The sequence below is a fragment of the Berghia stephanieae genome, chromosome 1 (assembly GCF_034508935.2).
Source record: "Berghia stephanieae isolate SIO BIC M18660-M18661 chromosome 1, UCSD_Bste_1.3, whole genome shotgun sequence".
NCBI classification, from domain to species: Eukaryota; Metazoa; Mollusca; class Gastropoda; order Nudibranchia; family Aeolidiidae; genus Berghia; species Berghia stephanieae.
The window spans coordinates 132,477,647-132,492,965 of NC_088360.1; the positions used below are offsets into that span (position 1 = coordinate 132,477,647).

A 15,319-nucleotide genomic window follows, 5' to 3' on the forward strand; every position below is an offset into this window, starting at 1 on the left:
CTAAGACAACAGAGAAGCCAATGACTATTTCTCTAGAACCACAACAATTTGACAGGAACAGGTTCATTGAAGAACAGAAAAAGGACCCGACTTTAACTTCATATTTCAATATCGCAAACAAAGGGACGAAATCAAAAGTTGAATACATCATTGAAAAAGATATTCTGTTCAGGTTACATAGGAAAAGAAACAAAATAGCTAAACAACTGGTCACGCCGAGTATTTACAGAAACAAAATCCTTGGAATAGCGCACGATTCAATAACTTCTGGACATCTTGGGAGCTCTTCCACATTGAAGAGAATATCCGAGAATTTCACATGGCCTGGAATTACTAAAGACGTCCGAGAATATGTGAAATCTTGTGACACATGCCAAAGAAGAGTCGCAAAAGGCAGAATACCGAGATTGCCATTAGAGACAACCCCAGTTATTGAAAAAGTTTTCAAAAAGTTGCAATTGACATTATAGGCCCTTTAACAAAATCAGATAGAAACCATACACACATACTAACACTAGTCGATTACGCAACCAGGTGGCCAGAAGCGATAGCATTGAAATCAACTACATCGGATCACATAGCTGAAGCATTGATGACAATTTTTACTAGAATAGGCATACCAAATGAGATACTGTCGGACAATGGACCCCAATTTACATCACATATGATGCATGAAACCATGAAACTCATGGGAATCCAACACTCATTCACAACTCCCTACCACCCCCAAGCAAATGGTCTTTGTGAAAGATTTAATGGCACTCTAAAGAATATGTTAAGAAAAGTGTCAGCAGAAAAACCAGATGATTGGGACAGATACTTACCAGCAATCCTATTTGCATATAGAGAAATACCCCAAGAATCTACAGGCTACTCCCCATTTGAGTTGATGTATGGACGATCACCTCGCGGCCCGATCAATATAGTAGCCGACATTTGTAAAGGGAATGAGGAGGACAATAACGAAATTATGTTTGCTTACGAATATGTAAGAAACCTGAAAGACAGAATAGAGGACACGTGTAAGCTAGCACAGGAATCCGTCACTAAAAAAGCAGAGAAATACAAGGAATACTCCGATCGAAAAAGCAAGTCAAGAAAATTTGAGATTGGTGACAAAGTACTAATACTCTTACCCGATGACTCGAGTAAACTTTTAGCTACATGGAAAGGACCATTCAAAATAACAGCAGTAAAATCTAATGTTAATTACGAGATTAAAATTAACAACACAACAAAGACATTCCATGAAAATATGCTAAAAAAATATTTTGATAGAGACACAGTGTCGCAACCTATGTTTACTAATATCGAAGCTTCAAATGCAGGATTAATCATACCGTTGGTCATGGGACACAGACACCCGAGACAGAAAAACAAACAAAAATCGCACAATTGCAACCACCTAAGACAAAAAAGAAGTACGCAAAGTACTTGGGCTCCTAAATTTTTACAGGAAATACATTTACAACTTCGCACACATCGCGACACCGCTAACAAATCTGACAAAGAATGGGTCACCGAACAAAATTGTTTGGACAGAAGTGTGTCAGAATAGCTTTAACCAATTAAAGGCATTACTCTGTTCAGAACCAATTCTTAAATTACCCGACATGTCAAAAGAATTTGTTGTAAGAACTGACGCGTCTGATAAGGGCATCGCAGGTGTACTATTACAGGAGCATGAGAGAACTCTAATGCCTTGCTTATATGCAAGCAGAAAATTATTGGACAGAGAATCACGATACTCTGTAATAGAGCGTGAAGGACTGGCCATCGTCTTTGCTTTAAAGACATTCAGCAGATATCTACTGCTAAAAGAGTTTGTGGTCGAAACGGACCATAAACCACTCACGTACATAAGAAATAACAAAATGAATAATAGTAGAGTACTAAGGTGGAGTCTATTTTTGCAAAATTACACTTTCAGTATCTCTCACATACCAGGCTGTGAAAATATTCACGCCGACCTACTTTCTCGATTAGTGTAAACACGTGAGAAGGGTATAACTTAACCTCTCATGCATACTGTTAGTTACCTCGAAAATTATGCCAAATCAGGACGCACAATTTCGATAATTTTATTTGTAAACATGATGACCCAACTTAATGTAACATTGAGTATTGTTTGGATATATATACCATACCCATTCATGATTTGGGAAATCTTCTCTTTATCTATTATTGTTATGAATTTTCACTCATTTATGATTAATAATTGAAATGTCAATATTCTATTTACATTTTCATTCATTTCATTCAGTAAATTACCTTCATATCATCGACTTAAATCATGCTTCATTGCCATCACTATTGTTTATCACAATGATTTGTAATCACATTGCCATCATGTTGTTCATCAAAATGATTTGTAATCACAATCTTTCATTGTTATTGTCACCCATTCATATACCTACGTTAATATAAACATTTCCATGTCTAGTTAATAAATAATTTAATTGTAGCACAAATCATAACAATGGATTAATGCTAGAGTATCATGATAGTAAATTTACTTCCGTTTGTAAAATCTATCTTTCCCATAATGGTTAAAGAGTATATTTTAAACGTGGGTGGGGGGTGTCACAGTAAAGGTTGTTCACAATTATCTTATTAAATTTTATTTTATTAAGAACTGAATTCATCTCACTCCAGTTATATTTCGGTAGGCTTAGATAAACTTTACCTTCTAATATTAGATCGTCTTTCCTTTTATAGCCTTCCCTCGAATTAATTTCTAATTAGTGAATACTTTTCGTTCTACATTCTGTCACGTAGCCACTTATTATAAAAGCTGATAGGTCTAACATTCGACACTCACTTTCTCTCCACAATCTATGCCGGACGGCCAGTCGCTCTATTCCTATATATATACTGGAAGATTTTTATCTTTTGGGACTTTGTAGATATTATATCTACACCATTAAGACGCCGGAGCTTTTAACTTTGATTGTATAATCTTCAAGGATCAAACCCAAGCCCGCTGTCAAAGGACTACACAATAACTTCTTACCAATTGCCTGGAAGTGGAATTTTACGAGTCCAATCCTGTTATCAGAGGAATAGATCATCCAAGCCCATCAACTGCCTGGAAACGTAAACTTATGAACCTGACATATTATCATAAGTTACGTAAAATATTCATATCTCTATTTGTAACTGCCACGATCACTGTTTATCTCTTTTAATTAAATTTCATCATTATTTTTATTTCATTGTAAACAAATCGTTAATTGTTTTTCATTTATAGTAACTAGTAAATTCTGGGGCCTCATTCTACATATATCTTTATGCATAGTCGAGTAGCTCTTTACTCACTTGAGACCATGACACTCATCTTGGCAAAAAGTCTCGAACCGGAGACTTTACAAAATCCTAGGTTTGAGAGTTTTGGCCAAGGTGGGGGTCATTTTAATCGATCATCAATATTTGAAGGACGAGTTTTCTGGCCAAAACTTTAAATGCATATTTTGTTTTGTTTTCTAGTGTAGGCCTACAGCAATACGCTTCAACAGTCGTAACGTCACTTCCCTCGTAATGACGCATGGTAACTTAGTAACTGGCTCTAAACTATCTAGCCAGCATGAAGAATAAAAAGTACAGAATTTCTTTGTTTAGAACCACGATCGCCGTTGCTGGGCGACGTGACATCAGACTATTGAATCCAAAAATAAGCTGACCTAAAGTTTTCCTGTTATCCTAGGAAGGCTGCATTTATGTGTAAAGATAAAAATAAACTCTTGCAGAATGAAATACTTAAAATAAAAACACAACAAAACAAAATAAAAATCAGCAGTGACGTCATTATCAGCCTCAATAGTAGCCAATCGTAGCCATCATTAACATATATATAGTATGACACTAAAACCCTCTAGGACTTATAGTTTGACGTCATTTTTAAGATTAATTTGTGCAGCGTCTGGTGAGTTGTCCTTAGTAGAGCTCGTGGAAACAAGTGATCCCATTGGTTGAACTATTGAATACAACTCACGATTTGTTTTCATTTGTAGCAAAAAGACTTGTCATTTTTTGGTCAGTGTCAGACTACAAATTTAACGATGGCGACGCGCCAATGGTACAACAACGATATTATCAGCATAGAGAGGGGTGTGTTATCAACTTGTGATGATTTCTAACTATCTAATACAACACATGTGTACGACTAGGAGTGTCAATTTGGGGAGCAGGCACTGGTGCACGGTAACAATGTGAAAACATGTACATGACACTGTAGTGCTAGACAAAATAGATGAAGAAATCCATGCAGATCTGCCAACTTGATAATCTAAAAAATTCGCATTTTTTGGGAGATAAAGATTGTAGGAGATAAAGATAAAGGGAGTAAATCTGACTCATGAATGAACAACACAAAACAAACGACGTTTCGGCCGTAAACACTTTTACTTGCCGAAACGTCGTTTGTTTTGTGTTGTTCATTCATAAGACAGATTTACTCCCTTTATCTTTATCTCCATTTTATTGACTCAGTTAGGCACCTTAGAAATCACCAATTAACCCTCACGAGGATGAAAGAACACTTCAAAATCCATACAAATTATGTTATTTGGCATCAAATTTCATACCAAATAAGTTTTTATGACTTAGAGATTCTCGATCTCGTGAGTTCGTAATTCAACGAATTGTTCGTAATTGTAGGCAGGCCTGCACATGAAACACTGCTGATGGAGACAAAAGGTGAAAAAAGGAAGAACCGTTTGAACAATAGGATTCAATAGTCGTAACGTCACTTCCCTCCTAATGACGCATGGTAACTTAGCAACACTGGCTCTAAACTATCGGAACAATGGCGGACGACGTATGAAATATTTCTCCGGCGAGCATAAAAGCGTTTCCAGAGGGAAAAAAACATAAATTTGATCATGTTTTGACTTTTACACATTCTGGTCACAAGACATATGAAAAGTTCTAGCCAGCTTGAAGAATAAAAAGTAATGATTTTCTTTGTTTAGAACCAAGATGGCCGCCGTTGCCGGGCTGCGTGACATCAGACTACTGAATCCAATTGGAGCTAATAATATGTCGTAATTCTACGAATTGTTCGTAATTGTAGGCAGGCCTGCACATGAAACACTGCTGATGGAGACAAAAGGTGACAAAAGGAAGAACCGTTTGAACAATTGCCTTTATGCCCATTTGTACTGCATCAACCCCCACATTAAGAGCAATGGGCGTGATCTATAGATAGAATGCGCTTGGCCAAGGAGTTCATAACATTGCCATCCGGAAGTATAACGGACCAACACACACACTCTGTGTAACCATGAACTTTTATAGTCTGGTTAATACAGTTTAGTGAGAACAACTCACAAACGCGGATGGCAAAAACAATAACAAAGGCCTGAGTGACGTCATCTGCATACTATCTATATTCCCTTTCCATGTGCTCGAGGCCATTGGTCACATTACAGAATGTGCTCAAAGTGACGCACACAGTGAAAAGTGTTCACAACTTTTGAAATATCTCACATCACTATTGGTCATTTTGTTCAGCTTGACACACTGGTATGTTTACAACTTTCATGAACAAAGCAGCGTGTTAACATTTGTTAAGAAATATCTAATCGTTGTACAGCAACAAATCATGTGATTGATGACTTGGTTGGACGAAAACATGAATATAGATCGCTCCCATTGCCTTTATGCCCATTTGTACTGCATCAACCCCCACATTAGAGCAATTGAGATGATAAACTATCTTTGTTTTTTTGTCTTTTGTTTTTAAGGGTTTTACGGCGCTTGCAACACATTAAGGTCATATCAGCGCCAGAAAAAAGGAAGAAAATTTGATAGTAAAGACATTATTGATGTACAATTAAAATGACTTGAGGAAAAAGTAAGAAAAGGGGAATCGGTTCAAATAGGGAACAGATTTAGATCCCAAAAGCTCACTATCACTATCACTATCACTATCACTATCACTATCACTATCACTATCACTATCACTATCACTATCACTATCACTATCGACAGTTGAATCACTAAATCTAACAAACACACACATTCCCACTATAGGATACACTCAATGTTTACAAATCAGTAAAATTAAAAAAATATAGTAATACAGATGATTTACAATGAAAAAAATCACTTCCAAACAATATTATATATTCACTTTTCACCTCCAGCAAACTCGCAAGTCAGGACAAACCTAGTCATCTCTTTCACAAGTCAAGACAGAAAGCAATGGAAAAGACACATGTGATAGAGACACACAATACATCCCTGCCCACTATGGGAGGTCAGATTACCCACCCAGTAAACTATCATTGATACTCTAGCTAACTTCTAGAGAGTGGGAAACTGCATCTATTTGTTCCTCCATACATCAAGTCTCTCACAGCCAGTACATTTGAATGGGGGGAAATGTGATTTTTTTAAAAATAGGAAATTTCTCCTTTCACTCCAAAATCGCGGATATCCGCGGATCCGAGGAAAATCATCAGCAGTGAGGAGGAAAAAAATACATCTTAAAAAACAATTCTTCATCATCTGAGGAAGAAAATTGAGATTTTGTAGATGATTATTTTTATATGTATTTTTTTTCCTCTTGTTTGTCTGACACTGCATCAGACGCAGTTGTTAAAACAAGCAATATATTGGGGTTTATCAGCGCAAACATAGGACTAGAAAAATTTGTTGTTGTAACAAGAGACGCATTCTGAACACACACACACACACACACAAAAACCCACTAAATTTTAATTTTTGCCAGAAAACTCGCCCTTCAAAAAATCGATATTAGAATGACATTTAATTACATTCGCACCATTGTTTAGAATGTCGATACGGTAGTTGATAAAGAGGCATATTAGTTAAAACCTAATATGTGGCTCCTCGTCTCAAAACGGTATTAATTCGGGATCATTAAGATGCTGAAAATTAAATTTGTAGCCAGAAACATCAGACTTGCGTTGAGTCTATAAACTTTATTGAGGAAAATGAATATCATATTTCAGGTTGCTAAATACCAATAATTCATAATATAATTTTGTCCAGTTTACCTTTAATTTGACTTTTTCGCATCTGGGTCATCCCGACATAATACCATTTTGAGACGTTGGGTCACATATTAGAAAGTAAATATAACTGGAGTGAGATGAACTCCGTTCTTATGTTTGCATTACTAAAATAAATGTTTTAAAATTAGAAAAATAAAGGTGAATCATTGTTATGTGACCCTCCTCAAAAAATCTCAAACCTAGGACTTCATATTGGAAAATAGGCATTTCTCAATCGTATTTGAGGACGAGTTCTGGCAAATCTTAAAATTGATATTTTTAGCATGCCAAAGTGAAGCAATCGAACAATAGTGTAGCAATCCTCTTGCAGCAAAACTTATTATTGGGGAAAACATTATGAAAGTAGAACAAGAAAGAAAAACGGCCCTTCAGAGCCATTGGGCCTGTGCAGCCGGAACTTATCCCGGTTTCTACAGCGTGAAATGGACAAAATCAATTGCTAACTACCCTCTGGACAGGAAGAAGAAAATGCCCCCCCCCCCCCACCTCCCCTAATAAAAATAAAAATCATCTAACGAGATATCTGAAGGTCTAACGGACTACCGACAATTCCTGATTATAGTTCAGCGTCTGTACAAAGGAAAATATTATATCTTAAGGGTAAGCCAGAACTGAAGCGGAAAAGGCCAAGGTGCGAGTGCAAAAAATGAAGCAATCCTTCTGTATCAAAACTTACTATTCTTATAACATTATGAAAGTAGAAGAAAATAAAGTAGCCCTTCAGAGCCATTAGGCCCATGGAGACGGAGCTTATCCCGGTTTCTATAGCGTGAAATGGACAATAGCAATTGCTAGCTACCCTTTGGATAGGACGCCAGTTCTTACTAATAATAATGTTGCCCGAGATTGTAGATTAGCGTAAAAAGGAAGAAGAAAATGCCCCCCCCCCCCCCCCCCGCCCGCCCTCCCCAACCTTCCCCGCCTCCCCCAATAAATAAAAATCACCTAACGAGATATCTGAAGCTCTACCGACTACCAACAATTCCCCGACTAAGTTCTGCGTCTGTACAAAGGAAAATATTATAATATATCTTAATCAAATTATAATAATAGAACATTATATCGAAGCATGTCATAGATAGCATAAATAGTATAACAAAATATATCATAATTATTCTGCTCTTGAAATCTAGATATGTAGAATATTTTGAAAGAATTTGCAGGAAGAGTATGTGTAGTCCTCATACGATAAAATCGTTATCTTCTATATTGGTCCACAGCAGCGGTCCAGCAAGTCTATATATAAAAAAAAAAAGAAAAGAAAAGAAAAAACAAAAACAAAAAACTAGAGTAGAGCTTTTATATCGCGCAATATCCACTAAACGTGCTCAAAGCGCTTTACCGGGGTCCCTGGCCAACAGCAACACTTAACATGCAGGACTTGACATGACGCCTGTTATACCTGTATATAATAATAATAATAATAATATAATAATAATAATAATAATATAATAATAATAATAATAATAATAATAATAATAATAATAATAATAATAATAATAATAATAATAATAATAATAATAATAAAAATAATAATAATAATAATAATAAAAATAATAATAATAAAATAATAATAATAATAATAATAATAATAATAATAATAATAATAATAATAATAATAATAATAATAATAATGCACATTTATATTGCGCAACCTTTACCCCTGGTTGGAGGCTCTGGGCGCATATGTACATGTCACTTTTGGCCATTATAAGGTTATTTAAACATGTCATTCTCTGTCTTCCTTTTAGCGCTCGTTCCTTCGATCATCACAGATAAATTCATCAGCAAGGCTAGAATAGAAACGATTATAATACTGACACACAACTGGCTTCATAGAGAAATGGTTTTCTATTATCCCTATTGCCAATTCAATAAAACGTGTGATGTAAGATGTTGATACAGCCATAATATTATAATAATTCAATGAATAAATAATCTTGGCACAGAGAACCAACCAGACCGATTGCCAACGATCAGAGAAAATGGAAGGCATACGCCCAGGCCATTGTGTACTTTGGGAAAAAAAAAACCAACAAAAAAAAAAAAACAAACAAAAAAAAACAAAAACAAACGAATACTTATTTAAAATTTTGGTCAGAAACTCGTCCCTCAAATAACGATCGATTATAATATTGACCCTCATCTCGATAAATAATTTTTTTTCGCGAAGTCTCAGGTTTGAAAGATTTTGCCAGGATGAGGGTCATATAAATTGATCGATATTTGAAGGACGAGTGTTCTGGCCAAAATCTTAAATACCCGGTTTTTGTTTTTTGTTTTTTTTTTTGAAATTTTTTGTTTGTTTTTTTTTTCAAAGTAAGGCCGTTCTGGCGTTGAGATATTTCATGTAAAATAAGATATTATTATAATTATTTTGATTTACCAGTTAACTGCCGTACTCTGGAAAAACACGTATCTAAAAATTTGGCCAGAAAACTCATCCTTGAAATATCCATAGACTTAAATGACCCTCATCTTGGCAAAAACGCTCAAACTTGGAACTTCGCGAAATCTTTCTTAAGACCCAGATTTGAGAGCTTTTGCCAAGATGAGGAGGGTCATTTAAATCGATCGATATTTGAAGGACAAATTTTTCTGGCCAAATATTTCAATACGTGTTTTTTTCCACAGCACACAACAGTGAACTGATTAAAAGCTCGTGTTAGACTTGGCCATGCTGAGACACGTTGTTTGAACTATCCTCATTTCCCGTCATCCTTTGCTTCCTTTGCTCTGTCTTTTTCTTCGTCCGAGGAGAAAAACAAAAGTGGGAACATTCCAAGAAGACAGCCGATGGTCACGCCGATGGCCTTGCCCTGGGATCAAAATGGAAAATAAACAATCAATAAATAGATATCTACGATCTACGAAAACTGCCGAAAATCGTCAAAATGATGTCGTTATTCGGAGGTTTTATCAAAAAGTGCGTCGTTATTTGGAGGTTTTTTTTTTACTGATCTTAAATAGAAAAAAAAATCGGGACCAGGGGGCAATGTCGTTATCAGGAGGTTGTCGCTATTCGGAGGTATCGTAATCGGGAGGTTCCACTGTATAGATAAGGTATACTATGACTGAAAAAATGTTATGGTTCCTATCTGTTCCCAACACCAGCAGTCAAATGTACGTAATATATGGTTTTTATATAGGGCTTTACCCCGTATATCAACAAGCTCAAAGCACTTAACAATAATAATATGACGTAAGACAACTTTCACTCATACATACAATATGAAACAATATAATTCGACAGTGTTACATATTAAAAAGAAACGTTTTAATATGTTTAAAAAAAAAAAAGAATTCTGCATCATTACTGTCTCTGATATGTCTTGGAAGGGAGTTCCAGATAAGGGGTGCCGAATATTCAAACGCATGCTCGCCAATTCTGCGAGTCATTTTTGGCTTCACAAGTATGTGATGATCAGACTTTGAATTTACATATTTATATTAAGTATGTATGAAACGGTGCCAGACAAATCAATAAAGAAAAATACAATTTAAAAAAGCATTTTTGACAAATCCTGATTAGAAAGTCAGAGGTTCGATCCCCAGTTGAGGTAGACTAATTTTTGGGGATGCTTTTTTTCTCTTGTATTTTTCTTTCTTGCTTTGTATTGCACCTTTTCATATATACATGTTCAAATCTTTATCTTACACCGGTACGCGGTGCCTGCTCCCTTATTTCACAATTATAACAGACCACCCCCAAAGGTTCATGGTGCAAAATGCGCTCCATAATACTTTAATTATTCTTTTTTTTCTTTTTTTCAAAGTAGTCATTCAGAGCCAATAGACGCGCGACACCGTTGAAGTGTTAAAATAGACCCGAGAACCATCTTTACGGGACTGTAAAAACAACCACGGCGTTATAAAGAACAATGAGACCCTATTGATCATGTTCTAAGCGCCATTTACTGTCAAACAAGACATTAAACAGACATGCGTCAATGGGCGGCTGGGCCGTGATCCAGACACCTTCGAGCAATCGCTTTTTTTTTATCTTCCGTGTTCCGATACATTTGGCCTGGGGCCCATTAGCATTGAGAGTACCATGCCATTCAAATTATGCTGCTGAGCCTGTTGATGCTGCCACTACTGCTGCTGCTGCTGCTACTACTACTACTGCTACTACTACTACTACTACTACTACTACTACTACTACTACTACTACTACTACTACTACTACACTACTACTACTACTACTACTACTACTATACTACCCATAATAAAAATATAATAATAATAATAATAATAATAATAATAATAATAATAATAATAATAATAATATAATAATAATAATAATAATAATAATAATAATAATAATAATAATAATAATAATAATAATAATAATAATAATAATTACTGGGTCTAAGTTACCAGTGTTTACCTTAATTACCTCTATATTCTCTATAAACTAAAATAAAAATATTTATTTTAAAAACTCGGAGGGCTTCGCAGTGTTTGTTATTGTAGACGTTGCTATATTAAACGAAGTCATCCGAGTGGTGAGTGACGGCTTACTAAAACCGGATGTAATTCACTCGAATAATTTCTGTTAAACGTTGAAACAGTCTCGTTTAACCCTCTCCTTACCAACTATAGGAAAATCGTCACATTCGTTACAATCCAAACAGCATTTTTCGTATTCAAGTTTCTTCTGTATATCTCAAAATTTAAAGAAAATGAACAGTGTATTGTAGAGTTATTTTTTGCTAAAGAAATTATGTCTCGCAAGAATTTTACTGCTATTTTGTCTGAGTGATACAAAATATATTTTGTGGTAGTTGGGTGTGAAGTTTTGTGAAAAATCTTGAAAATGGCTGGTAAGGAGAGGGTTAAGAATGGAATAAAATTGCCAGAATGTTATGATTATTTCGCGACATTGCGTGTACAAAACAATGTTTGTAATACGAAAGGAAGGGCGATAATGCACAGCAGCAAATATCATAGAGATCATCATGAGAAAATTGCTAGTAGCCTGATAGCCTATTATTACATATTGACAGAACCTCACCAGTTAAACTAATAAAAAAGAGCTGCCTAAATGAGTCAACAAAATGGAGATAAAGATAAAGGGAGTAAATATGACCCATAAATGTGGTGTTCATTCATGAGTCAGATTTACTCCCTTTATCTTTATCTCCATTTCACCTATTACCGTGGTGTGATTTGTGTAACCAAATTATGTACATAGGCGTCAATGAGACAATCTGACAACTTTTGCTTCGAACAACTACAATGACAAAAGCAACGACATTGATATTTACCAAGGTGTACATATATACAGGTCTGACATACAAACCCACTTAAGGGCCGAGTTTTATCATTGCGTTATGGACAATAAATTGCGTCAATTTTTGGGGGGTTAGATTTCCATTACAACAATGAGCCCATATGGAATGGGGTTATCAGACCTGTAAATACGTGCACGTCGATATCTACCCTTTATCCTCATAATCGACCTCAAACTTTGATGGAAACTGAGAGTGCTGCAAGTAGTTGATCAATTATTGCATTCAAAAAGGAACGAATTAGTGCAATGCTGGTTTGTGTATAATAGATGTATTAACAATACGCTTCAACAGTCACTTCCCTCGTAATGACACATGGTAACTCAGCAACTGACTCTAAACTATCGGAACAATGGCGGACGCCCTTATGAAATATTTCCCCGACGAGCCTAAAAGCGTATCCAGAGAAAAAAGAAAAACATTATAAATCTGATTATGTTTTGACTTTTACACATTCTGATCAAAAGACATATGAAAAGTTCTAGCCAGAATGAAGAATAAAAAGTACCGATTTTCTTTGTTTAGAACCACGATGGCCGCCGTTGCTGGGCGACGTGACATCAGACTATTGAATCCAATTCTTTACGAAATATTTGCTGAAGATATCGATTAACTTTGAATCCAAGAGAGGGAAAACAATAATAGCATGTGTTTTTCAGACAACAACAACAAAAAAGAGTTACTTCCGGTATGACCCAGTAATCGGCTGATCCGGCCATGAAAAACCAGGTTTTGTTGACTATCTAGTGATGGGGTGATTGAGCTTTGGGCTTTATGAGTTTTTTCATATAGCGCAATATCCACCAAATGTGCTCAAAGCGCTTTATAAAGGGGTCCCTGGTCAACAGCAACATTTAACATGTGGAACGGGACATGACGCCTGTTAGGCGATATTACAATTTTTTCGGACAAAGACAACGCTGTTAACGGCCAGGAACTCATCTCACACATGAGTATGTAAGAAAGAGTCTTTTCCAAGAACTCAACTATGCGCCGAGCGAGGCTCGAACCCTGGACCTTCCAATCCGAAAGCGAGTGTCATACCACTAGACCACATAGTCGCACAAGAGTGGTAATGGATCAGAGGGTTCGGGTGGAAACAATCCTATCGGAAGCCCCTCCATTATCATTATTCCGTTAGTGTTTTCACAATCCCAGGCTTCAGGCAATCCCCCACCGCTCTCTGCTACCTAGTGATATCATCTGTGGACACGGATAAAACAAATGATCTTCATTTTAAGCTAGAAAAACGTTTACTTTAACAAATATTCGTGAGCGATTAAAATCAACCGTTTTGGTGTTTGGGTTTGGTTTGATCATTTTGTTGTTTTGTTTTGTTTTTTGTTCTTTTGGCTTTTTTTTTTCTTTGGGTGGGGTGTTGTTTTACTTTCAAGTGTGAGCGTGTGTGTGTTTGTGTGTGTGTGTGTGTGTGTGTGTCTGTTTGTGAGGTGTTTTTGTTGTTGTTATTATCATTTGTTTATTTTTTGTTGCTTGCCTGTTGTTATTTTTTGTTTTGTTTTGTTAATTAAAATGTTTTTTTTGTTAATTTCTTTTTAGATGATTTTTAAAAAAAATTCTTCCCTTTTGTTTGTGTATTTTTCTACAGCAAGAATTGTTGGGGTTTTTTGTTTTTGTTTTGTTTTGTTTTGTTTTAATTTGCAGAGCTTTCAACACGGGCCTAATACTAATACACAATAAACACACCGACGACAAAGTTTTATTGAACACAAGGCACTTAAGAGTACGCGCAAATATGTAAAAGTAAAAGGCATAATCATCATCAAGAACTTCTGTACAAAACATCTCAATGATAGCAATAATATTATGTACACTTTATTCTAGCAATCAAGGCGTTTATCGATGCCATGGCAACAGCGCCTCAATCACAAGTTGTTAGATGGGTGTGTATACATGTAATCAATACAATCCACTCTATTTTTACTCCTACTGCCGGGATGAATGGAGTATGCAAAACAGTGGGCCTGCCTCGTCACGGAAGTACTTAGCACATATTATTATCAGCACATTAGAAGAAAAGAACCCAAAAAAAAAGAATGTAAAGTAAAAATAAAATAATAGATACACAATTCTTTCATTTCTTTGTATTTTCTAAACGAGTTATTTTTATCGTGCCCATATAACACTACGAGCTTGCGAGTTTATAACGAGCAAAGTATAACGAGTTTAATAAATACAGAGAAATGAAAGAATACGTTTATTCCACCCCTCCAAGTAAAATAAGATATTTTGTAACCAAATGGTATGGTATTAGTATGTACTTCTATTCACCATAATTTGTATCTTTCTCCTGATTGAATGACAATTTGACCCAAAACTAAAAACGGTGGATTTGTATTCATGCGCACCAAAAGATTATTTATAATTACCAATCAGCAGTCTTTGACACTTATTATAAACAAAGAAAATGAGAGAAAGTTTTCTGCAATCGTTGAATAAATTTCAAACCCAGGACCTTCTGATCCGATGGTTAGTTATATCTACCAGAAAAAAAAAAATAAATAAAATATATATATATATATTATATATATATATATATATATTAAATATAAACTTTAAAAAGAAATGGCTGGCTAAAAATAATAGCAAAGAGCTGGGTGACGTCAATGTCTTTCTATCAAGTGACAGGCATTGATTATCACCCCTTCATTGCGTGTCCAACTCCATCCCAGCACAATTCTGCCTTAAGCGTACTCTTGTCCCATCTTGTCTCCACTAATCTCGGCTATTTTCGCAATGTCCCGGATGGATCATTTTGTCCTTATCATTTGTTTTGACTTTATCCAAAGATACTCTAAAAGCCTCATCCACCTCCTCCTCTTCCTCCTTCTTCTTCTCCTTCTCCTCCTCCTCTTCCTCCTTCTTCTTCTCCTTCTTCTTCTCTTCTTCTTCTCCTTCTTCTTCTCTTCTCTTCTTCTTCTTTCTTCTTCTTCTTCTTCTTCTTCTTCTTCTTCTTCTTCTCTTCTT

The 15,319-nt window shown here is 35.6% G+C and overlaps 1 protein-coding gene across 1 annotated transcript in view; it reads right to left on the minus strand.

Annotated features, from left to right (window-relative positions):
- Positions 1 to 8,684: 8,684 nt before the first annotated feature.
- LOC144963229 (transmembrane protein 65-like) overlaps positions 8,685 to 15,319 on the minus strand; it is a 39,255-nt gene continuing 32,620 nt past the window's right edge. The window contains exon 7 of the mRNA XM_078897066.1: positions 8,685 to 9,859. Within this exon, the coding sequence (XP_078753192.1) occupies positions 9,746 to 9,859 (114 nt within the window). The 3' untranslated portion in view covers positions 8,685 to 9,745. The remainder of the gene's footprint in view (positions 9,860 to 15,319) is intronic.